The sequence below is a fragment of the Protopterus annectens genome, chromosome 2.part0 (genome assembly GCF_019279795.1).
Source record: "Protopterus annectens isolate FY-2018-M chromosome 2.part0, PAN1.0, whole genome shotgun sequence".
NCBI classification, from domain to species: Eukaryota; Metazoa; Chordata; order Ceratodontiformes; family Protopteridae; genus Protopterus; species Protopterus annectens.
In genome coordinates, this window is record NC_056728.1 from 1,298,546,170 (window position 1) to 1,298,569,060 (window position 22,891).

General features: G+C 48.2%; 1 protein-coding gene across 1 annotated transcript in view; it reads right to left on the reverse strand.

The window, feature by feature from the left end:
• The window catches only part of UCHL1 (ubiquitin C-terminal hydrolase L1), a 294,833-nt gene that overhangs the window by 123,791 nt on the left and 148,151 nt on the right, over positions 1 to 22,891 (reverse strand). The window contains exon 8 of the mRNA XM_044061468.1: positions 8,489 to 8,547. Coding sequence (XP_043917403.1) covers positions 8,489 to 8,547 — 59 coding nt within the window. The remainder of the gene's footprint in view (positions 1 to 8,488; positions 8,548 to 22,891) is intronic.

A 22,891-nucleotide genomic window follows, 5' to 3' on the forward strand; every position in this document is an offset into this window, starting at 1 on the left:
CCTGCAGCTCCTTCAGTGTTGCTGTAGGTCTTTTGGCAGCCTCCCTGACCAGTTCGTGTCTTTCAATTTTGAAGGGGCGTCAGACCAGTGCGCGTCTCAATTTTGAAGAGGCGTCAGTTCTTTGCAACTTAACTGTTGCCCCATATTTTCTTCACTTTTTTGATGACTGGCTTCAGTGTTCCATAGTATAGCCAATGCTGTGAATTTTTGTACCCTTTCCAACTGATGAGATCCCTTTGATGCTTTGTAAGCTCTGCGAACCATGGCTTTTGCTGTAGCAAGCATCTGTCATGAAAATCCTACTAGGACAGCTGAACTTGGGGTTAGGTCTGATGGCAGGCGTGTACCCAAGACTGAACGCTGTAATTAAAATCAAAAGGTGCTTCAAATTAGTAGTTTAAGCGTGTGCACCTTCTGCAACCACATTATTGTACATTTTTATATCCACCATTTTTAATAACCCCCCACAGATATTTTCAATTAAATCGTACAAGTTATAGGTCACATTAAAGGTGGGAAAGTTTTGAAATGATTGGTCTTGCATCAAACTTGGCATAACAGGGGTGGGAACACTATATCCACTGCATGTATGCATTTCAAGTATATACACAAGATAAGCACATTTTTACAATTAAACAAGTATATGTGTATCTCACGTATATACAGGACACAGATTACTGTAGTCAAATTAACTCAAACACTAACTACAGTTATCTAGTATATCTCAATTACATTACAAAGTACAAAAGCTACACAGCAGCCCTGGTTCACAAGAGTAGCAGCTAATGAAAGTTCATCTGAAAAGGAAAGCTACAGGGACTAAGTGATATCTTCAGTTTTTGCTCACTGTAGCCCTTCCAAGGTTCTAGTCTTTTAGAACTCTAGCTAAAGAAACAAGGAAAGATGCAGACAAGCATGCACTATAACATGCTCCTGGTGGCAGAGCCCTCCTAAATAATTAAGTCTTGTACTGCTGGTATACCATTTTATGTCCAATAAGTTGCTGTATGCAACTCCCTTCTATCTCGAGACATTTGTCCTAGACTGCTAATCTGGGCCATTAGTTCCTGCAAATAGTTTACTGAACACCATTTAAAAATGTCATTAATACGAGTGAAAATCTTGTTTTATGACAACACAAATACTGCAGTTTTCCAGCTGAAGTCATAGGTGTGTACAAGGCCAAAGAAAGGCATTTTCAAGCCCTGCCCCTCGCCAAGTTGGAGCTTTAATCCTCTATGCTGTCAACTCAAGCTTAAAGATCAATTATGCTTTACCAATTTATGTTCTCATTTATGGTATCCTTTGTACAACCTAAATTCATGTCATTGACTCTTATGATCAGACCCACTAGGTTAATGAAGGTGAGAGGACTAAGCAGATTTGATTTTCTGGTTGTCAAGCTAAGGTGATAACTGGATAAGTGGCAAGCACAGCTGAGAAATGATTACCACAATTTCCACAGTTTATATCCCACAAAGGCCAACAGCCAAGCTACAATAGCTACCATGGTCACACAGGAGCAGTGGCCTCCTTAGAAAACAAATTGGGTTTGCCTAAAGTTCACAACCCAGTACAATACACTGGCAGGAGCCTTTGGAAACTGCTTAACTACTTTGATAACTTGCAACAGACCACATCACCCCAGAAGGGAACAGGGCAAGCTACAAAAACTGCACACAATCTGTTAAATACCCAAGAAACATTGCATGTAAAGTTCAGAGACCTGAAAACCCAACTAGGTACAGCGATTACCTGCCTCCTATCCCCAGAAAGGTTAGCCCAAAGGTTAAATGTTAATGGTACATCCAAACATTACACAAGCTGAGTATCTGTGCATCTACAGCCACATCTTGGATGCTTTTAAGGTCAAACTGCAGTTAGTCTTTGCAGCTTAAGACTACGCTTTCTATGCGGTGGGCAACAGGGCCCTATGAAGGGGCTTCCATTTCATATGGGTAGGACAAGCTTTCAAATTTCGGTTACCCCATTAAAAGACTACATTTTTTGTGCAGAAAGCATTAGAGAATCTAGCTAAAAAGGGAAATTGCACCAAAAGCTTGGGCATTTTTATCACAATGGAGATAAACCTGCCCAAACTAGAAGCTTTGCTTCCTGCACTGCTGTACTCAGGGTCAACTACTTGGAGGCTGAAAGCTACAGCATTAAAAACAGGACTCTTGCTATATTAGACACGAAGGGGCAGCATATTTTTAGCAGTAAAAGGCAGTTGGGACTTTGGGGGTACTTACAGCAGAAAAGACCTTCATAGCTGCTGCCCCACAGAAGCAGTCAGAAGTATTACCATTCATCCACTAAGTTTTACCACAACGTTACACCTGTATTTTTGATCCTCTTTCATTCATTCTGAACAGAGCCGGTCATTTTCCAAGCTTGTGTCAGCTTCAAACTCTTGAGCTAAACTTGCCCACAACCCCCCTCTCCCTGTTGCCTCAGATTGAGTTTGCAAGTCAAAGAAGGTAGAGGATACCTCTGGTCAAATAACCTAAGACACCCGGATGGTGAGAGCCACTAGAAACCACAGGAGGGAGGGTTGTAATGACTGAACGAGGATCAATACAGATGGAACGTTATGGTAAGAATTTTAGATAGTCCCCAGCTATCTCTATTCCTGGAAGGCTCTCGCAGGAGATTCCTGAGCACCATAGAACTGAAAGATGCTCTACCCCTGGAGGCCAAATCCAATTTGTAATGATTAATGAAGGTATGAGGCGTAGCCCAAATTGCAGCTGCACAGATGTCATGTAAAGAAGCTCTGGCATGGAAGGCAGCAGAAGTTGCCACCGACCTTGTTGAATGAGCTTTCATGGTAGTAGGCAATGAGATTACTTTGTGTATAAAGGTCACAGTCCTTCAACCATCTAATGTGACCTTAAAAACAGCAGATCCTAATCGAGGTCCAGAAAAGGCCAAACTGGTCAGATTTACAAAAAGGCTCAGTCCTGTAAGTAAAAATGGATTTGCCTGTGTATATCTAGGGTATGTAGGCAATACTGATTGGGAAAGAAAACTGGCAATTCAATGGCTTGATGGATATTTCGGAGATCACTTTAGGCAGCAATGACGGATTCGTTCTCAGAGACACCATCTCTATGATAAAGCATGGACTCTAAAGCTTGAAGCTCAGAAATGTCTGGCAGAAGTAATGGCGACCAAAAACAATGTTCTCCATAACAAATACTTGGTCACACGAAGAGGCTGGCTCGAAAGGTGATTGTCAACTTGTAGAACTAATTCCATGGCTGAATAGGTTCTCTAAAAGGTGGCTTTAGATTCACAACTTTTATGAAGGTATTGCACAATTTATGGGACATGAGGAATCCGACACCTGCATGAAAATTAAAAATTGCAGCCAACGGCAGAGGCAGATAGACCAGATTGAAAAACAGGTCGGCCAAATAGTCTAGTATTAACACTGGTGCCGAAAAGGGGTCTACTTGTTTCTTTCAGCCAACAGGTAACCTTTTCCACTTGCTCAAGATAAGTAATTCTAGTGAAAGACTTGAGAAGCAGAGAATATCACATACTGGTAAAGAAAGATCATTCTGCCTGGCAATCAAAGGAATTGGAGTAGCCAAGCAGTGAGCTTCAGGCTGTTCAAGTTGGGATGAATCAGGCTGTGGATGCGAGACTCCATGGTCGATCTAGTAGGCGAGGCCAAAGGAAGGGGAACCAAATCTGTCGAGGCCAATATGGTGCTATGAGGATCACCTTGCTCTTCACCAGACTGGCTTTCTTCAGAAACTGGGGAATAAGGAGAAAGGGTGGAAATGTGTAAAAACCCAAGGGCCAATTGTGGACTAGAGCATCCCTGGGTGACTGTCCCAGAGGGGGAATAAGGGCAAAGTAGTTGCTGCATTTGTAGTTGGTCGGGGACACAAAGAGGTTGCAGCAAGGACGGCCCCAGCGGTGGAAGATCTGCCGCTATCAAGGGATTCAGGGACCACTCAGCAGGTGCATTCTTCAACCGCACGAGCGTCTGCTATCACTGGAACTCCAGGGAATGTGTTGCTAGAAAACTTGGTAGCCATCGTCCATGGCCATATCCTATTGGCCTCTCGACAAAGGGGGGAAAGATTTGGTTCCATCTTGCTTGTTGATGTACCAGACCACCGCCATGTTGTCTGGATCGCAATTGTCCCAGATAGAGGCTGGGGATGGAATGCTTGCAATGCCCGAAGCACCACCCTCCACTCTAGAACATTTATATGCAGATGGGCCTCCAGTTCAGACCAAGTGCCTTGGACTGTATCCCTAACATAGCCCCCCACCCCCCCATCAGGGAGGTGTCAGTGATCACTGTGGCCTTTGGTTGCTGGGGAGAAGGGACGAGACCATTGTGAGAGATTGTGTCCTCCACCAATTTAAATCCTGTTTGCACCTGTGGGTTACATAAATCATGGCTGAAAGGGTATGCTGAAAAGGATACTATTGGGTGAGCGGTAGCCATTTTAGAAGCTACATGTGAAACCTGGCCAGGGGAACAATGGTGATTGAGGCTGCCATGGAGCCCCAACAGCTATAGAACAGAGTGAGCCGTGGAATTTTCCTTTATCCTTAAAATTCTGTGCTCCGAAATAGCTGCTCTGCAGTTTGTGTCCAAGATAACCCCCTATGAATTCTGTCGCCTGAGGAGTGAGATTGGATTTTTGCCAGTTTATGGTTATGCCTAGTCTTTGAGCAATGAGGAGAGTATGCCAGGGCTTTTTCCAGTAGATGTCTGGTGGGGGTGGAAATAAGCCAACTGTCTAGGTATGGAAACACCTGGAATCCCTGAAGTCGCAAGTGAGCTGTGACAACTGCCATGCACTTTGTGAACACTGGGGGCTGTAAAGAGTCCAAAAGGCAGTACTCTGAACTGGTAGCGACTGGCTCCTGCACAGAAGCGCAGAAATCTTCTTGGCCTGTCCACCTTTATTGTGGTAGTATGCATCTTTAAGATCTATAGTGCACATCCAATCATCTTTTTCCAACAGCGGGAGGATAGACTGTAGTGACCACCTGGAATTTTTGTACTCACAAACTTGTTCAATGCACAGAGATCCAAAATTGGTCTCCAGTCAGTTTCTTTGGCACCAAAAATAATCTAGTAGAATCCAGATCCTATCTGGTCTGGAGGGACTATTAGCTTTTCTCTCTCTAGTGCTGCTTCCTCCCGACTGGAACATCGGGAAGATTCTTTGAAGGGATGGGACAAAGATCGAAGGGGATATAACCACCTCTGGTTATAATCCTTTGTACCCAAAAATCTGTGGTGATAGTTTGCCAGGCAGAAGGGTACAAGGAGAAACATCCCCCAACCTCCAGAGGAAAGTTGGGCTGCTCTTCAGAAGCGCTGGTAGGATTGGCCAGGGAAAGAATCCCTGGAACCCTGGTTACATGGACCCCCTCTACCCCGAAAGAGGTCTTCCCTGTGAATTTCCCGCTCTGCCTCTGGGGGAGAACTCTGCCTTGTGTCATGGAAAGGACCCAGAGATTTCTTTAACCATATCTTCCCACTTTTGGTTACGGGAGAAAGCAAGTTGAGGGGAAGAATAGCCGACACCTATGGCAGAAAGGGTCTTACCATCCTGTTAACATTTGGCCAGTGTGCTTTTAACTTTGGGCACAAACGAGGCCTCAATAGGGCATTAAGAAAAGACTTAAGGTTCCGCGAAGTTGCACAAGCGCATCCAGGCATGGTCTCAAGACCGCAGCTGAACCTTCTGCCCCTTCTGATGTGCGAGATATCGCATAGACTATTTGGACAGATTCAATGGTGGCCAAGGCCACTGTCCTAGACTTCAGAAACCAGATCCCTCTGAAGCCTGGTAAAGTGTGCCATATAATTCAGGGACCTGATAGCAAAGGTCACTGAAGCAAAGGTGCACTTCCCTATCCTGTCCAGGGCCTGGGACTCAGGCAGATGGACAGTCTGGCTTTCTTCTGCCAGATTTGTGTTGTGGCCGCCAACAAAGCATCCATAGGAAGACCTTTGGACCCATGGGGATCTGAAGCAGGAGGGGACAAGATCTTATCTGGCCTCTGGGGAATAGCTTTGACTATCAGGAGCCTTCCAAGCACGCTGCATGATTAGCTGGAAAAGTTTGGCAGGTGGAGTAACCCAGGAGGTAGGGGGCCAGGAGCGAAAGGCCTGCAGGAACAGACTCCTCAGAGATCGGATTAGAGGACTGCCAATTACCTCTGTTTCAGGATTTCGAGGATATCACCAAAGGATACCTTAACAGAGGGGATCCTTCCCCTAATCGAAATCAGAGTCTTCAGTGAGGGACTCCTCTGTGGAGACCATGTGCTTCCTCTTACACAAACTTTTCTGGAGGACCTCCTCAGCAGGAAAAGCTGAAGACTGGGGGATTCCTGAGGGAATATGTCCTGCAGCCCTTACACCTGATGTCTGCTAGGTGCGACTTGTGAAACCAGTGTACCAGAGGTGGGTGGAGGTACAGAGTCCGGAATAGCCAGCAGTGAAAGCCTTCTCTCAGTTGGAAGGCTGGTCCACCCGAAGAGAAGTGCATGTCTAGGACAGGGGTCACCCCTCCCCTAAGTGGCTCAGCCTGCCAACCCAGAGTCCCTGGATGGCTGTGGAGCAGCAAACATGTCACAACTGACATTCTGGGTCGAAGCAAAACTTTCCTGCCACAAAGGCAGCTGCGGTTCCTTAGGGAGATCCATAAAGGGAACTAGGGAACCACAGAAGGGGAAGACTCTGCTATATCCATTGACTTCAAAGGCAATGAAGGAGAAGGTGTCTTTGGAGATAGGTGATCACCTCCCAAGGAAGGAGAGTTCGAGGGGTGGGATACCCCTGGCCAAGAGTACCTGGTCCACAAGACGCAACACGTTTGGAAAGGCTTCTAGTGGACCTTATGGAGACAAAGGGAGAAACAGGCCTGTCCACAGAGTAGGCAGGCTCTATGCCCATCTGACTGCACCAACAGTGCTGAGACTGGACTATTGTCTGCAATTAAGTCATCGGTGCTGAGGTCATGGTCTGCACCAACAGGGGTCAGTGCCGAAGTGGTTGTGCTGAAGCTGGAACTGACAAAACTTGAGTCAACAATAATGACATCAGTTCTGAGGAAGATTTCGGAGCAGACGTGGTTAAGGTCTGTGCCGACTGAACATTCGGTGCAGATACAGTGGTAATGGTCTGCACCGAGGAGTCCCTCGGTGCCGATATATAGAAGGCTGCAGCAGAAGACTGAGCCAAAATCACTAATGGAGCTGAAGGCCTCTATGCCGAAGGTCTAGGCACTGAAAGCACTGGAGCTGACAGAGCTCTGCAGCCAAAATTTTAGCCCAAGTTTTGGTTGGTGCGAGCCCCCAGCTGGGGACAAAGGCAAAGATTTAGACTTAGTAGGAACATCCAAAGTTTTCTTATGGGCTCTAGGAGGGGTTGAGGCCTCTGACCCAGAAATAGCCTCTGAAAAGAGCTAGTCCCTTCAGTATCAGCTTGTTTTTCCTTTCCAACAAGGTTCTATTAGAAAAGTTCTCAAATAGTACAGGGTGGGCCAGACAAGTGGGAAGCTCCCAAACACAAAGTGTGCAGAGAGTCCACAATCAGAACACCGCTTAAACCCAGGACTACCTTTCTTATCTGCCATGACAGAAAATTAGAGAATGTACCAGCAATTGTACAAGAGATTACCCGAAGATACGAGAGAGGGAAAAAGATTACCAATGACTGTAAAGAAAAAATACTCATGGTAAAAGTGGTAAAGAAAGCAGAAAAACCTTAAGAAATTATGATAGTTAGATGCAATAGGGTAGAGCGTCTTTGGTGTAGAGGCATGCATGAAAGGGTGTGACTTTGAAGGTTGCGCATCAGGGCTGGTAACTCTGCACGTAAAAATCCACTACCAAACATTAGCGGACCGGAGTTCCGCTGTGGCGACCCCTAATCGGGATAAGCAGAGACAACACGATGCAATAGGGTAAGACAAAATATGAACTTTCCTGACAGAAAAGTAATCTGTAAAGTATTAAGCAACTGAAAGCACTTGGCTCAAGAAGTAGCTTGACACGACCGAATGACATGGCAAACTAAATCTAAGGCAACAGGGAGAGGGGTTGTGGGTAAGAGTTTAGCTCAAGAGTTTGAAGCTGACACGAGCTTGGAAATGGCAGACTGTTCCAAGCTCGGAATAGATACCTGTGCATAAGGAATGAATGAGGATTAACAATATCAGATTATAGCTTTGCAACAAACCACAAAAATCTTAAGCAAGGAGAATCACTACCTTGAGCTTGGAGAGCAGACATCTATGCAGCTATATTACAATACCTCGTGGAATTACTACAATACATGTGAAATTACTGCAAACTCATTTGGCATCAACATCTTCCCAATATGGACCATCACTTGAGAAATGTTAATTGGTACATTAAGCTCAACTTTTATGAAGCTAGTCCATGCAAATCTGGTGGTTTTCCCAAAATTATTTGTTAGAGCAAAACCATAACCTACCAAGAGCAGATGGTCATCTGAAGTTTTTCCATGGTAAATTGGGCTGGGCTCAAGACCATCTATTAAAAGATGAAGTATTTGTTAAAAGCCAAGTCAATTTAATCTGGAACATGACATGCTCAATTCTACAAAATTCTCTATGAACCAAGTAAAAAGTCTTACCATAATCCATCTGTGTTGTAAATTAGAAGTTATGTACCTACCATAACGTTCCATGTTGTCTTCTCGCCTTCTTTCTTGCTGGATGGGTTCAGAGCCGATCCTCGGCTCTGACTGCCACTCTAAAAGCTCGAGAGCTAGTTCCACCGGCTCGAGGCTCCCCTATATCCCACAATGCTAGGCGGTAACTCCTCAGATCTCGTTTGAAAGCTAAGGCCAGCAATAAAATTCCATAAGGAACCAAGAAACTCTTCTAGGTCTGTCCTGGCTAGGGGGAAGGAGGGTGGGACGCAAGAAAGAAGGCAAGAAGACAACATGGAATGTTATGGTAGGTACATAACTTCTAAATGTTAGTCAATCTCGCCTTCATTCTTGCTGGATGGGACCGTGTCCCTAGCACATAGGCCACCCACCTATGTGAACAGACTCTCGAGTACAGTGGAACCAAAGCTGGCTCGGTCTCTAGAGGCCAAGTCCAACTTATGAGAAATGAAGGTATGGGGAGAAGCCCAAGTAGCTGTAGAACAAATCGAATCAATAGGCAGCCTATCTTGGAAAGCTACAGAAGTGGCTAAAGCTTTAGTTGAATGAGCCCTGGGTTTGGATGGCAACCGTTGATGTCTTCTCATACACTAGGGTAATCAACGAAGTAAGCCATCTAGAGAGAGATGAGACTGGAAGGCCCATTCTACCTTTTGCATAAGAAACAGTTGGTCAGACTTTCTGAATTGTTTGGTCCTGTCTAAATAGTACCCAAGTTGGCAATGAATATCTAAACTGTGTAACTTTTGTTCTGACCTATTAGAGTAATTTGGGAAGACATGTAGTGAGACCAAAGGGCAGGGCTCTGAATTGAAAATGACTGGTTCCCAGCCTGAAGCGGAGAAACCTCCTGGAGCATCGATTCATCTTGATAGTACGCATCCTGGAGATCTAGAGCACATCTAGCTGTCCCACCCCAAAAGGGGAAGAATGGACTGCAGCGTGACCATCTGGAACTTTGTTTTCTTGACAAACTTGTTCAAGTTGCTGAGATCCAAAATGGGTCTCCAGTCCCCTGTTTTCTTTGGAACCAAAAAGAATTTGGAGTAGGTTCTGTATCCCATTTGGTCTGCTGGCACTGGTTGAATGGCTCTTTTTGCGAGCAGCTTTGAAATTTCTAATGCTGCTTGCTCCCTTTGAATGGGTGGAACGTCTGGAAGGGATTTTTTGGACAGCTTTGGAATGAAAGGGAAAGGGATTCTGTAGCCTTCGGAAATTAGACTGTACCCACTTGTCTTGAGTTAGGGATAGCCAGGCTTTTGGGTACAGTGACAACCTTCCCCAGACTGCCTCTGAAGGTGGACAGTCAGGCAAAGTACAGTTTTGTACCTACCATAAATGTAGATGTCCGATAGGAATGCATCTGCAGTCCTTACAAATGGGTTGTCCTGTCAGGCAGCCCTTCGGTCGGCCGGATTCCAAAGTCTGGGTCCGGCTTCGGCTGGTGTCGCACTTCATCCGACGTCATCGCTGCAGTTTTTTGGGTATAAAGGCATCAGCCGACGCCATTTTCCTCTGTTTCTTGCCCCAGATGCCAGGTGCCCTCTTGGATGGCTAAATTTGGATAAATGCCAATGTTTCCAAATATGAGAGAGCAAACATAAAAATAAGCATGTATGTACATATATACAAACAAATACACCATAATAGATCCCCCCCCAAGCTAGCTGAAGGATGGCAAATACCCTAGGAGTACCTCAGAGGGAAAGGAGGGTGGGTAATCCTGACTGCAGATGCATTCCTATCGGACATCTACATTTATGGTAGGTACAAAACTGTACTATGTCCTTCAAGGATGCATCTGCAGTCCTTACAAATGGGTAGAATACCATAGCTAAACAAGGGGAGGAGGAAAAGAGTAGAGATTATGGTGTAGCTAGGATCCCTTGCAAAACAGCAGTGGCAAAACCTGCTCGGGATCTAGAGTATAAAGGTAAATTGTAATGCTTGGCAAATGTATGCACGGAGGTCCAAGTAGCAGCCTCTAATGTCCTTGGTAGCCACTCCTCTTAAGAAAGCTGTGGTAGTGCCTGTAGCCCTTGTGGAGTGAGGCCTGATGTTCTCTGGAGTTTTCTTTCCATGGTAGGAGTAACAAAATCTAATGCAATTTCCTATCCATTTGGAGATTGTCTGCTTTGAAATTGGTTTTCCTTCCTTTCCTGTGGCATATGCTACCAGAAGCTGGTCAGTTTTTCTATTGGACTTGGTTCTGTCCAGGTAGTAGCGTAATTGCCTATGTACATCCAAGGTATGCAAGAGTCTCGCCCCTGTTCTGTGGGTTTGGGAAGAATGTAGGTAGGTGGATAGCCTGATTTAATGACACACTGGATACCACCTTAGGCATAAATGTAGGATTCGTTCTCATGGACACCATCTTGATGGAAGATCAGGAAGGGTTGCACTGCCATTAATGCCTGTAGTTCAGAAGACCCTTCTTGCTGAAGTTATTGCCAGCAGGAAAGCAGTCTTCCAGGATAAGTATTGTAATTCTGCTGTTGCTGCTGGTTCGAAAGGGGGAAGTGTCAATTTTTCTAGTACAAAGTTCAAGTCCCATGCTGGTAATGGTGGTTTTCTGGGAGGTTTTACATTTTTAATTCCTCAGAAACTGAGCAGAGGATGAGAGAAGACTGGAGGATCCAAGCTGTATTCTGCTGAAACAGCTGACGCATGTATCTTTATGGAAGAGTAGAACATGCCTGTATGGAAGAGCTCTGCCAAGTACTCCAGGATGTTGGCTATGTTTACCAGTGTCACATCTTCTCCCTTTGCAGTTCTCCAAATGAGATATCTTTTCCATTTTGCTGCATAATTCTCTCTTGTTGAAGGTCTACGAGCCTCCAGGATTATGTCTTTAACCCTTTGGGATAAATTTGGGTTAATTGCTGTTATGTAATGTTCCAGGCAGTTAGCTGCAGAGTTTTCAGGTTTGGATGCAGGATGTTGTAGCTGTTCTGTGTTAACAGTAATGGGATCAGGGGTAGTGTCCATATTTGTTCGAGACATGCTCCTCAGCAATGGGTACCAATGTTGTCTTGGCCAGTCTGGAGCTATCAGAATGATCCTTGGACGGTCCTCTTTGATTTTCAGAAGCACCTTGTGCATCAAAGGAAGTGGTGGGAATGCGTATGCTGTCAGGTTTTTCCAACTGAAAGATAGGGAGTCCACCTTCCAAGCAAGTGGGTGGTACGTCCTTGTGCAGAATTTTTTTAGCTGGTGATTGAGTGGGGATGCAACAAGTCTATTTGTGGTAATCCCCATTCTCTTGTGATGGCTTTGAAGATATCCGGATGCAGCATCCATTCGTGGGCATCTGTGGTAGTTCTGCTTAATATGTCTGCTAGAATGTTTTTTCCCGGTACAAAAATTGCTTGTAACTGAATGTTGTAGCTCAGAGCCACAACCCATAGGTCCAGTGCCAGCCGGCATAGAGGATATGAATGTGTGCCTCCCTGTTGATGTACCACATAACTGTGGTGTTGTCTGTTCTTATCAACTGACCTTCTTGGAGAAATGGTCTGAATGACTGGATTGCCAATTTTACTGCCAGCATTTCCTTTAGATTTATGTGTAGGCACAGCTGGTCTTGAGTCCATAAGCCTTGTATACACTTGCCCAGCATGTGTGCCCCCCAACCGAGGTCTGATGCATGTCGTGATGGTTTGGCTTGGTTGACTGTTGCAGAAGGGCAATCCTGTGTTTGATTGACAGGCCTGAGCCCACCATAGGAACTCAGGTTTCAGGCATGGGATTATTGGAATTTTGGTTTCTAGGCTGTGCTTGTGTTGGGACCACAAATTCTTTAGGTACCACTGTAGCTTTCTCATATGCAGTTGGGAATGCCATTTGTTTTGATGTGTCCAGCTCTGCACCCAGAAAGGTTATTCTTTGGGATGGAATCAGCCTTGACTTTTTTATATTGACTGTGTATCCCAGGGCTTGCAGTAGGTATATGACTCTTTGTAAGTCTTCTGTTAGCTTGCTTTTGTTGTCCGCTTGTATCAGGCAGTCGTCCAGGTAGGGATAAATTTGGATCCCCTGAAGTCTGCAATGAGCAATTACTGATGCCAGGCATTTCGTGAACACTCTGGGCGCAGTAGATAAGCCAAAGGGCAATGCTGAAAATTGATAATGCTCTGATCCTGCAAGAAATCTGAGGTATCTTCTGCAAATTGGTCATATAGGGACGTGCAGGTATGCCTCCTTGAGATCTAGAGTTACCAGCCAAGACTCCTTGCCCAGCATGGGAAGAAGCTGCTGTAGGGTCAGCATTTTGAATTTTGGAACAATGAGGAATGTGTTTAAAACGGACAGGTCTAGAATGGGTTTGTTTTCTTTTCTTGGTACCAGGAAGAGTCTGGAGTAAAATCCCTTTCCTTGCTCCATAGATGGTACCTTTTCCACAGCTCTCATGCTTAACTGAGATTTGCTTTAGAGCTTCTGCCCTTTGAGTAGGTGGTAGGTTTGGCATTCCTCTTTCCTGGTAGAGTATGGAAATGGAACCTGTAACCTTGGTCTAGTTTGCAAAATCCATTTTTCCCTTGTGATGCAATGCCAGTTCTTTGAAAATAAGGTTAGCTTTCCGCCCAAGGGTGTTTCTAGTTGTTCCCTGGTAGGCGGTGCCACTGCCAAGTCACTGATTGAGTTGTTGTAGTGGTGGTGGTTGCGTCCGTGCCTCGCTGGTTGTTACCTTGCCATTGGCGTCCCCTGTAGGCACCCCTGGGTTTGTTTCTGCCTCTAGAACGCCTATTCCTGCCTCTGTCTTAGAGGAGTCCGGAATGGACCAATTCTTGGAGGGCCAGTTCCTGCTAAACCTTGGAGGTTGCACCTGTAAGAAATCTTTAACTGTTTGTACAGATTTCGCCGCCTTCTCTTCCATCTTTAGTACCTGCTGTGCAGGGGAACCAAATAAATTGACCTTGTCCATGGGTGCATCCAAAAGCTTCGATTTGACATGGTCTGGTAATGCCTGTTCTTTCAACCATGCATGTCTCCTGATAACTGTGCCAGTCATGGCTGATCTAAAGGAAGCCTCCAGTGCATCATAGCCACATTTTAAAGAATGGTTACTAACCTGCTGTATGTTATGTACCATTTCCTGAACATTTTTATCTAAAGATTCTTCAGAGGACAGCTTTTTAGTTAACTGATAAAGCATAAACTCTTGATATTGAATCATATGAAATTGGCAGTTCAAAGCCCTAGCTGACAAAGTAGCAGAAGTGTAAACTTTTTTGCCCCATCTCTCCAAGGGCCTGGATTCCCTTTCAGAGGGGAGGGGGTTTTTAGAAGTAGCTGCTACAGCTTTAGGGCCCTGGGAGATAGTCTCTGGATCTGCAAAAGGAGCCTTGTATAAATGGTGATGAGTGTCCGGGACCCTGTAGAACCCATCGGGCTTAGCAGGAGCAGGAGTCTGAGAAATCTTGGCCCTGCCACAGAAATTGTTCCCTCATAGCATGTAAGGTTTCCCCAAAGGAAAATTCCTCAGGAGGAGAGGCTAAAGGAATGGACTCTTCATCATCAGAGTCTTCGTAAGGGGAATAAGGAGCCTCAGGAGGGTCTGTATGCTCTGAGTCATCAGAGGAATCATCTGTGGATACTGGCTCAGGGGGCTCTGCTCTAGGCCTCTTTTCTGGAGGTGGGAGAGAGGTCCTGTCTGGATGAGGCTGGGATCCACGGATTAAAGTAATTAGATCCTCAGCCAAAGAAAGCATATGGGAGCTGGTGCTGGGCCTGTGTGAGGGGGGCTTGGCAGACACTGTTTTTGAAGCTTTGGCTGCTTTAGCCCTGGCAAAGGCCTTAATAGACATGGCTGCAGGAGGCCTAGCAGCTCCACGTGCAGGGGTTGAAATATCCAGGGGGATAGTGTCTGATTCCTGGGAAACCGCAACAGGTTGGATTTCAGTAGCAGATTCTACCAGGGTAGAGGAGGCCTCTGTAGAAGGCATGGTTTCGGCTGAAGAAAGAACCGCTTGCTCGGTTTCGGCCGAAACAGAGACACTCGCGGTTTGCTTAATCGCAGTTTTGGCCGAAACTGCGGACCGTGAGAGTCTGTCCTTTTCTTTGCGGTTTTTTGGTAATTTGCGTTGTCTGAGGATCCGACGGCATAATATAGGCAAAATCAGAGCCGAAAATCTGTTTAGCAAACTCCGACCGACGTCCAAGCGTCGGTCTGTTAAAAGAAGCACAGGCCAGACAAGCTGCTACGTCGTGGTCTGGGCCTAAACAATGTATACAGTAGGAGTGGAAATCCTTATGAGGTATTTGTTTCCCACAAGATAAACAGTTATTCACTTTCTCTGACATCGGCTGAGGCAAGAAAAAGTCCCCAACGGGGTACTTAGCTTTTTAGAAGTCTTCGAAGTAGTATTCGGTAGTAGTAATCTCTGGATCTGACCGACCGGCACTTGCGAACAGCTTCTGCTTCGGGCGCCACGCGGCAAGAAAGACTGAGGAAAATGGCGTCGGCCGATGCCTTTATACCCGAAAAACTGCAGCGATGACGTCGGGTGAAGTGCGACACCAGCCGAAGCCGGACCCAGACTTTGGAATCCGGCCGACCGAAAGGCTGCCTGACAGGACAACCCATTTGTAAGGACTGCAGATGCATCCTTGAAGGACATCACCTCAGGGATGCTGAAAGGGCTTGTCGGAAAAGGATTCTCGACTGCCCTGATTCTGTGGGCCCCCTCTGCCTCTAGGACGGAGTCTACCATTGTTGTGCCCCCCCCTCTGCCTCTAGAGGGGAATAGACTGTGCGTCAAGCAAGTCTCCTTGAGATTGTTTACGGAACCACATCTTTCCCCCCTTCTGACCTTTGGGGTAAGGTCTAGGAGTAGAAAAACGGACTCAGACGGCAGAAAGTTTTGCCATCAGTCTCGCACCTAGTCGGGTTCCTTCACTTGAGGACCAAAGAGGGATGATCAAAGGGGGGATTAGTGAAGGACGCCTTAAAAGGGTCCGCGAAGTTGCAAAGTCACATCCAGGCGTGCCTACGCAAGGCTAAACCTGTACCTGCCGCTCTACTTGCTCCATCAGCCGCATATGAAAGGAGGCGCATGGAGGAGTTGGTTATAGAATTAAGGGTAGCCAGCTGAGTTCATCCTATCCTGAAAACCCACAGCTGTTGGGTCCTTCAACATTTCACTCGCTTCCTTGAGTAAGTCCCTCTGGAGTAAAATGACAGGTAATTCAGTGATCTCATAGTAAAGGTCGCCAACGAGAACATCCGCTTCCCGTACCTGTCCATCAACCTAGACTCCTTAGGAGGATGAACAGGCACCGAAAGATCAGCTAACTCCTCCTTGGTAGCCGCAGCCACCACCATAGCATCAGAGACGCCTTTGGTCAGAAAATTTTTATCCTTGGGTGCAGTGATGAATTTTGATGGTCTTCTGGGGGTGGGTTCCACTGAGTCAGGAGCCACCCAAGTCTTCTTTGCCACCACTTGCATAAGGGGGTCAAAGGGAGGGGACACCCAAGAGGTGGAAGGGCGAGAGCCAAACTCCTCAAGGTACACTGATTCATCCTCTGAAGAGTTGAGGGCTGGCCAATTCCCCCTCTGTTTTAAGATTTCAAGGATGTCTGCAAAGGAGACATCTTCGGAGGGGGAACGAGGGGAACCTTCAGAATCCTCTAAATCAGTGTCAGAGGTGACAGACTCAGGGGAGTCAACGTGATTCCTCTTACACTGCCTCTTCCTAGGGGGCTCTCCTACAGGGTCAGGAGAGGCCTCGGAAGAGGAGATCCCCACAGGGGAAACTTGAGGAGCTGGCTCTCTACGGTCGGGGATGAGAGAGTGAGTCGAAATCACTGGAGGCACCATAGGGGGAGGGGCAGAAAGAACAGACTGGAGTAGAACCTGGTTCTAACACGCTCCGGCACCCCTGTCAGGCAGAGCCGGAGGTCTCTGTTCCGAAAAACTGAACCCCCCCCCGGCACCGACAGTGATGGCTCCGAGGCCGATGTCGGAGCCGAACTCACCAGTGCCGAAGCACCAAGAGGGAGAGTGGGGTCGGACAAGGGTCCGATGCCACTCGCCCCCTCGGAGCCGACGAGGGAAGTCCGGCGCCAAGATTCTTCCAAAGACATCGGAGCAGACGACAGAACCGAAGACAAAGGTATCTGTTCCGACACCACCATAGTCTCGAGTCCGAGCCGCCCCGGCTCCGAACTCAAGAGTCAGAGGAGGAATAGTTTGAGTGGTAGGAGTAGGTCTCTACTGTTGTCGGACTTTGAAGCATCTGGGTTAATGCCTCGGACTTAAAGCGACTCACTACTCTCTGAAGGTCATGGTCCGATAACCTGGAAGACCTAGAAGAGTGAGATCTATGGCTCCATTCAGACAGCAAGGGTGATGCTGGAGCAGAGTGAATGGAGCCAATAGATGGAGCGGGACCTCTTTCTAGATGTCTGTTCCGATAAAATAATCGGAGCCGACAGAGTAATGTTTTCCTCGGCTCCGGCCAGAGCCAAGGACACCGTAGGGGCTTGTAGAGTTTCATCGGCTCGGCGCCGATGTTTGAATAGCTTTAGGGCCTCCAGAAAACGGCTCAGACTGGAGCCGAAGGTCTAGAAGGCTTAGAGGGTTTCCCCGAAGACCGAGTCGAGGGACCCTCAGGCTTAAGTAAGCCCCTTAGAATAAGTTTATTTTTTCGCTCCTGCAGGACTCTAGGGCTGAAGCCATGGCAAACAGCACATGAGTCCTGCAGATGCAAAGGTCCCAGGCAGTACACAAGTGACAGACAGACATCTTCTGACAGCACGAGTCACACTTCTTAAAGCCAGAGACCTTCGATTCCTTAGACATATCTAAGGGAAAGTAACACACAAGCACACACAGATTACACTTAGGAGTAAATAAAACTAATTTAAACAAATTATAGTAGTTAGAAATAAAAATCCCTATAAAACAGTCACTCACTATAGGAAGGGAGGGACTGGGCCTAGGGCCTGAGGGAAAAAAAACTAAAGATTTTGTGGAAAAAAGCGAGTGGAAAAACGGAAAAGGGATAAACTGACTTAAAACTATTTATAAGAAACAATTAGAAGTTATGTACTCACCATAACGTTCCATCTGAGTAGGTGTATTCATTTGTCTGCAACCTGTGGGTTATGGATCCGATCCGGCATGGTTTTCCAGCTATGGATCCAAGCTCTCAGCTCCTCCCCTCACCCATAATGCCCTGCTCTACCCTCATGACCTCAGATCGAGTTTGCCAAAGCAACAATACCCGAAAAAGGGTAACAAGGAATATGCAGGAAACTGAAAGGCCAGGGGGATAGGAGGGCGGGATGGTTGCAGACAAATGAATACACCTACTCAGATGGAACGTTATGGTGAGTACATAACTTCTAAATCTGAAGTAGGATATTCATTTGTCTGCAACCTGTGGGACAGAGTCCCCAGCTACCTGAATCTTGGGCGCCATCATGGAAGGATATTCCGAGCACCGCGAGCCAAAGGATGCTCTACCCCTAGATGCAAGATCCAACTTATAGTGAGAAATAAATGTATGAGATGAAGCCCACGTGGCTGCTGCACAAATATCATCTAGAGGAATCCTAGCCTTGAAGGCTGCCGAGGTAGATACTGACCGGGTTGAATGGGCATGAACACCCCGTGCGGCCTTCCTGACGCTTGATAAGCCAATAAAATGCACTGTGAAATCCAGCGGGACAGAGAAACTTTAGAAATTGGCTTGCCCAAATTGAATTTTGCAAAGGAAATAAACAGCTGGTCGGATTGCCTATGACCAGCTGTCCTGTTGAGATAAAATCTAAGTTGCCTGTGAACATCTAGTGAGTGTAGCTTATATTCACCTTTGTTTTCATACTTAGGGAAGAAAACAGGGAGGTTAATGGATTGATTGATGTTTGCTTCAGAAGCGATTTTAGGAAGGAAGGACGGGTTGGTCCTGAGGGAGACACGGTCCGGATGAAATACCAAGTAAGGAGGTTTAGCTGATAAAGCTTGAAGTTCAGAAACTCTTGGCTGATGTAATGGCTACCAAAAAGGCTGTCTTGGACAAGAATTTGAGATCCACCGTAGCCGCGGGCTCGAAAGGGGGAGCGGTCAAGGCCTGTAGGACCAAAGAAAGGTCCCAAGGAGGAACTGCTTGTTTTATAGGGGGCCTGAGAAGGAAAGTACCTTTAAGAAATGTTTTGCACAATTTGGCTGACATAAGAGGATTAGACTTGACCAATGTGATAGTGAGAAATTGCCGCCAGTTGAACTTTGACTGTGGAACTGCTGGCACCATCATTAAAGAGAGAGGTTAGAAAATCAAGCACTACAGGGAGAGGAACCGTGAAGGGATTTAGGCCTTGCCGCTCCGCCCACACAGAGAAACGTTTCCATTTGCTTCGGTAAACCTTTCTAGTGGATGGTTTATGAGCCGCCACCAAAATAGCCTTTACCGGTGAAGAAATACCGGGAGTCCTTATCAAGAGTGGAACTGGAGCAGCCAAGCGGTCAGCTTCAGGTTGTCCAGGTTCGGAGGAGGAATGCAGGATGGATGGGATATCAGATCCGGAATGGGATCTAGAATCCAAGGAGGATTCACCGAGTGAGACCTTAGGAAGGGGAACCAGATCTGTCGAGGCCAGAATGGAGCAATGAGAATCATTCTGCAACCCACCCGAGAGGCTTTCTGAAGAACTTGCAGCATCAGAGGCAAGGGTGGATAGGCATACAGAAGACCGGGTGGCCAAGCACTTGGTGTTTGAGGGAGAAGCAAAAAGATCGCATGAAGGGGTTCCCCACCGTGCGAATATGCGTTCCGCTACTTGACAATTGAGAGACCACTCGTAAGGGGTCAGAATGGTGCGACTGAGCTTGTCCGCTAGGATGTTGGACCGACCCGGAATGTGCGTTGCTATGAGAAAGCGATTGGTGGAGATTGCCCATTCCCAAACTCTCATGGCCTCTCAACAAAGAGGGTAAGACCTTGTTCCCCCTTGCTTGTTGATGTACCAGACAACAGACATTGTCCGATTGAATCGCAATTGTTCCCAAGGGAAGAAAGTCCTGAAGTGCTAGCAACGCTAAGAGCACTGCTCTCATCTCTAGAACATTGATATGCAGTAAGGTCTCTGAATCGCTCCACGTGCCTTGGACTGTCCGCCCGCAAAGTGCCCCCACCCGAGGCGGAGGCGTCCGTGGTCACCGTGGCGAGAGGGGAGAAGCACAAAATGGGCGACCCTCGTGGAGATCCGGGAGTGGAGCCACCACAAGAGGGACCGCTTGCAAGCCTTGCTGATCGCTATGGGATGATGCATGGGGAGAGCAAGGTATGACCACTGTACTAAGAGCGTCCACTGTAGAATGCGATATTGAGCCTGGCAAGAGGAAGAAGTGCTATAGCAAGCCATGGACCCTAGAGCCCTCAGGACCAACTCCGCTGGAACAGAACTTGAATGGAGAATGGCCCGCACCTGGAGCTGCAGATTTAGAACTCTGTCCGCAGTGAGGAAGGCTCGTAAACTCCTTGTGTCTAGTCTGGCCCCTATGAAATCTAAGAGCTGTGTGGGCGCCAGGTTGGACTTTTTTGTATTTATTGTGATGCCCAGAAATGGAGCAAGATGGAGAAAGGAGTCTCGCCAAGAGAAGTAGATGCCTTGTTGGGGCGGTAAGGAGCCAGTCGTCCAGGTAGGGAAACACCTGTACCCCCTGAAGCCTCAGGTGGGCCGCTACCACTGCTAGTACTTTGGTAAACACCCTGGGGGCTGTGGTGAGACCAAAGGGAAGGACCCGGAACTGGTAGTGACTGGCTCCCAGCCGGAAGCGGAGAAACCTCCTGGAGCGCCTGTCCATCAGGATGTGGTAGTACGCGTCCTTGAGATCTATCGAGCACATCCAGTGATTTTCTCCCAGAAGGGGGAGAATAGATTGCAGAGTGACCATTCGGAATTTTTCTTTGGGGACTGCCAGATTCAAGAGAGAGAGGTCTAGGATTGGTCTTAGTTCCCCCGTCTTTTGGCACTAAAAGAATCTGGAGTAGAACCCTGATCCGATCTGGTCTGGGGGAACGGGCTGGATGGCTCTTTTCTTTAGCAGATGGCCAATTTCTGCCAAAGCGGCCTCCCGTTGACCGGGTGGAACGTCTGGGAGGGACTTCAACTTTGGAAGGTGAAGGAAAGGAATGCGATATCCCCTGGATATGATTTGGAGAACCCAGCGGTCCGATGTTATGGACTCCCATGCCGCTAGGTGCCCCGAACAAGGTCGCCCGACTGCCTCCAGAGTAGAGCAGTCGGGCAACCCTCAGGGTTGCTGCGGGCCGTTCAGAGAAAGGTTCCCTGGACCCGAAGTTTCTGGGAGCCCCTCTGCCTCTAGGGCGGCGTCCTCCCTGTCCTCCTCTGCCACGGAAGGACTGGTTGTCCGGAGCAGGCTGGGACTGCTGCGACTTCCGGAACCACATCTTCTTCTGACCCTTTTGGTTCCTAGAATAGGGCCTCTGGGGTGCAGAGAAGCGGATTCCGACGGCAGACAGCGTCTTCCCGTCCTTCTCGCTCTGGGTCAACGTCTCGCGAACGGTCTTGCCAAACAGAGCAGAACCAAAGGGGGCGTTCGCAAACGACGCCTTGAAGGGCTCAGAAAAATCGCAGTGACGGAGCCAGGCCTGGCGTCGAGTGACCAGTCCTGTCCCCGCAGCTCTAGCGGCGCCCTCCGTTGCATGGGAGAGTAGCCGCATAGAAGTATTTGTGACTGACCTAAGAGTGGCCATTTTGGTGGAGTGCAGAACTCTGTCCTCCTCCGAAATGGACTCAGGGGGGGATGCAGCGTATTCCTTAATAAGATCTCGCTGCATCCGAATAACATGTGCCAAATAGTTCAGCGCCCTTACCGAGAAGGTCGCCGAACTGAACATCCGCTTCCCCAAGCGGTCCATCATCCGAGACTCCTTGCTCGGTGGGTGGACTGAGGGACTCTCCTGAGCCAGTTCCCTCTGTGGCCGCCGCCATCAACATGGCATCTACAGGAGGCCCCTTACTCCAATGGGTCCTGTCGGAGGGTGGACTAAGGATCCTATCCGGTCTTTTGGGAATTGGCTCCACGGTGTCCGGTTCCTTCCACGCCCTGGTGGTAATAAGGTCCACCAGGGGGTCGGCAGGGGGGACACCCAAGAGGTAGACGGGCCCGTTTCGAATGCCTCCAAGAACACGGACTCGTCCGAGGAAGACTTGGGGGCAGACCACCCCTAATACGGAGCATTTCCATGATGTCTCCAAGGAGACATCCTCGGGGTGACCGTGGGGAGCCTTCCCTTCCTCCAAGTCCGTGTCTTCAGTGAGAGACTCGGGGAGTCAATGTGCCTCCTTTGCACGTGATGCTATGAGGGCCTCCTCTGGGGGCTGTCAGAGGAGTCCTCGCAGCAGCAATTTGCTCCATGGGAGCAACTTGGGGCACAGAAACGGGCTGTCCCAGGGCCGGATGGTGGAAGCCTGGCCCAGTGCAGAGGGAGCGGGACGGAGCCGGCAAGTGCCGGGGTCCGGAGACCCTCAACAGAGCCCTCTCCACTACATCAAAAGCCGGGGAGCCGACCTCGACCAAAGGATCCGACAATCGGCTCCCCTCGGATCCGAAGAGTGGATCGAGCCGGCGCCAAGCACTCTGATCCGAAGGACAGTGCGCTCCGACACAGACGGCGCCGAAGGAGCACTGATCCCCGGATCCGGCTCGGATCCAGGCTCCGAGAGATCGGGTCCGACGCACTCGAGGGCAGGGTCGGATCCGGTACCAAGTACTATCGGCTCCGACCTTCCCCGCCCGGCTGCTCGGCTCCAGTTGCTCGAACCCGGATAGCGGGTCGGAGAAGGAGCAATAGGCTTAAAAGGGTGTTGAGCTCCCCGAGGGGGAGGCAAGAGCACTCCCATCTGCATCTGGGCCTGGATGAACCTTCTCATCATCCGGTCCAGATCAGCATCAGAAAGGCTATGGGTAGATTCGAAGAGGCTACCGAGGTAGGCCTGGAGTGCCTCCTCGATAGCCTCGACGGAGATCGGGTCTCCTCCTCCTCAGGACCCGTGAGAAGCACACAGGGACCGGAGCCGAAGGAGGAGACCGAATCGACAACGGAGCCGGGAGAAGCCGCTTGGCTGGCGGGGCGAAACAGAGGTCTCGGCCCGCCAGTGGTGCTTCTCCCTCCGTCCTTTTAGCTGCATCCCTCTCCTCTCCAGAAGCGGGAGTTTGAGTCCCAGGAG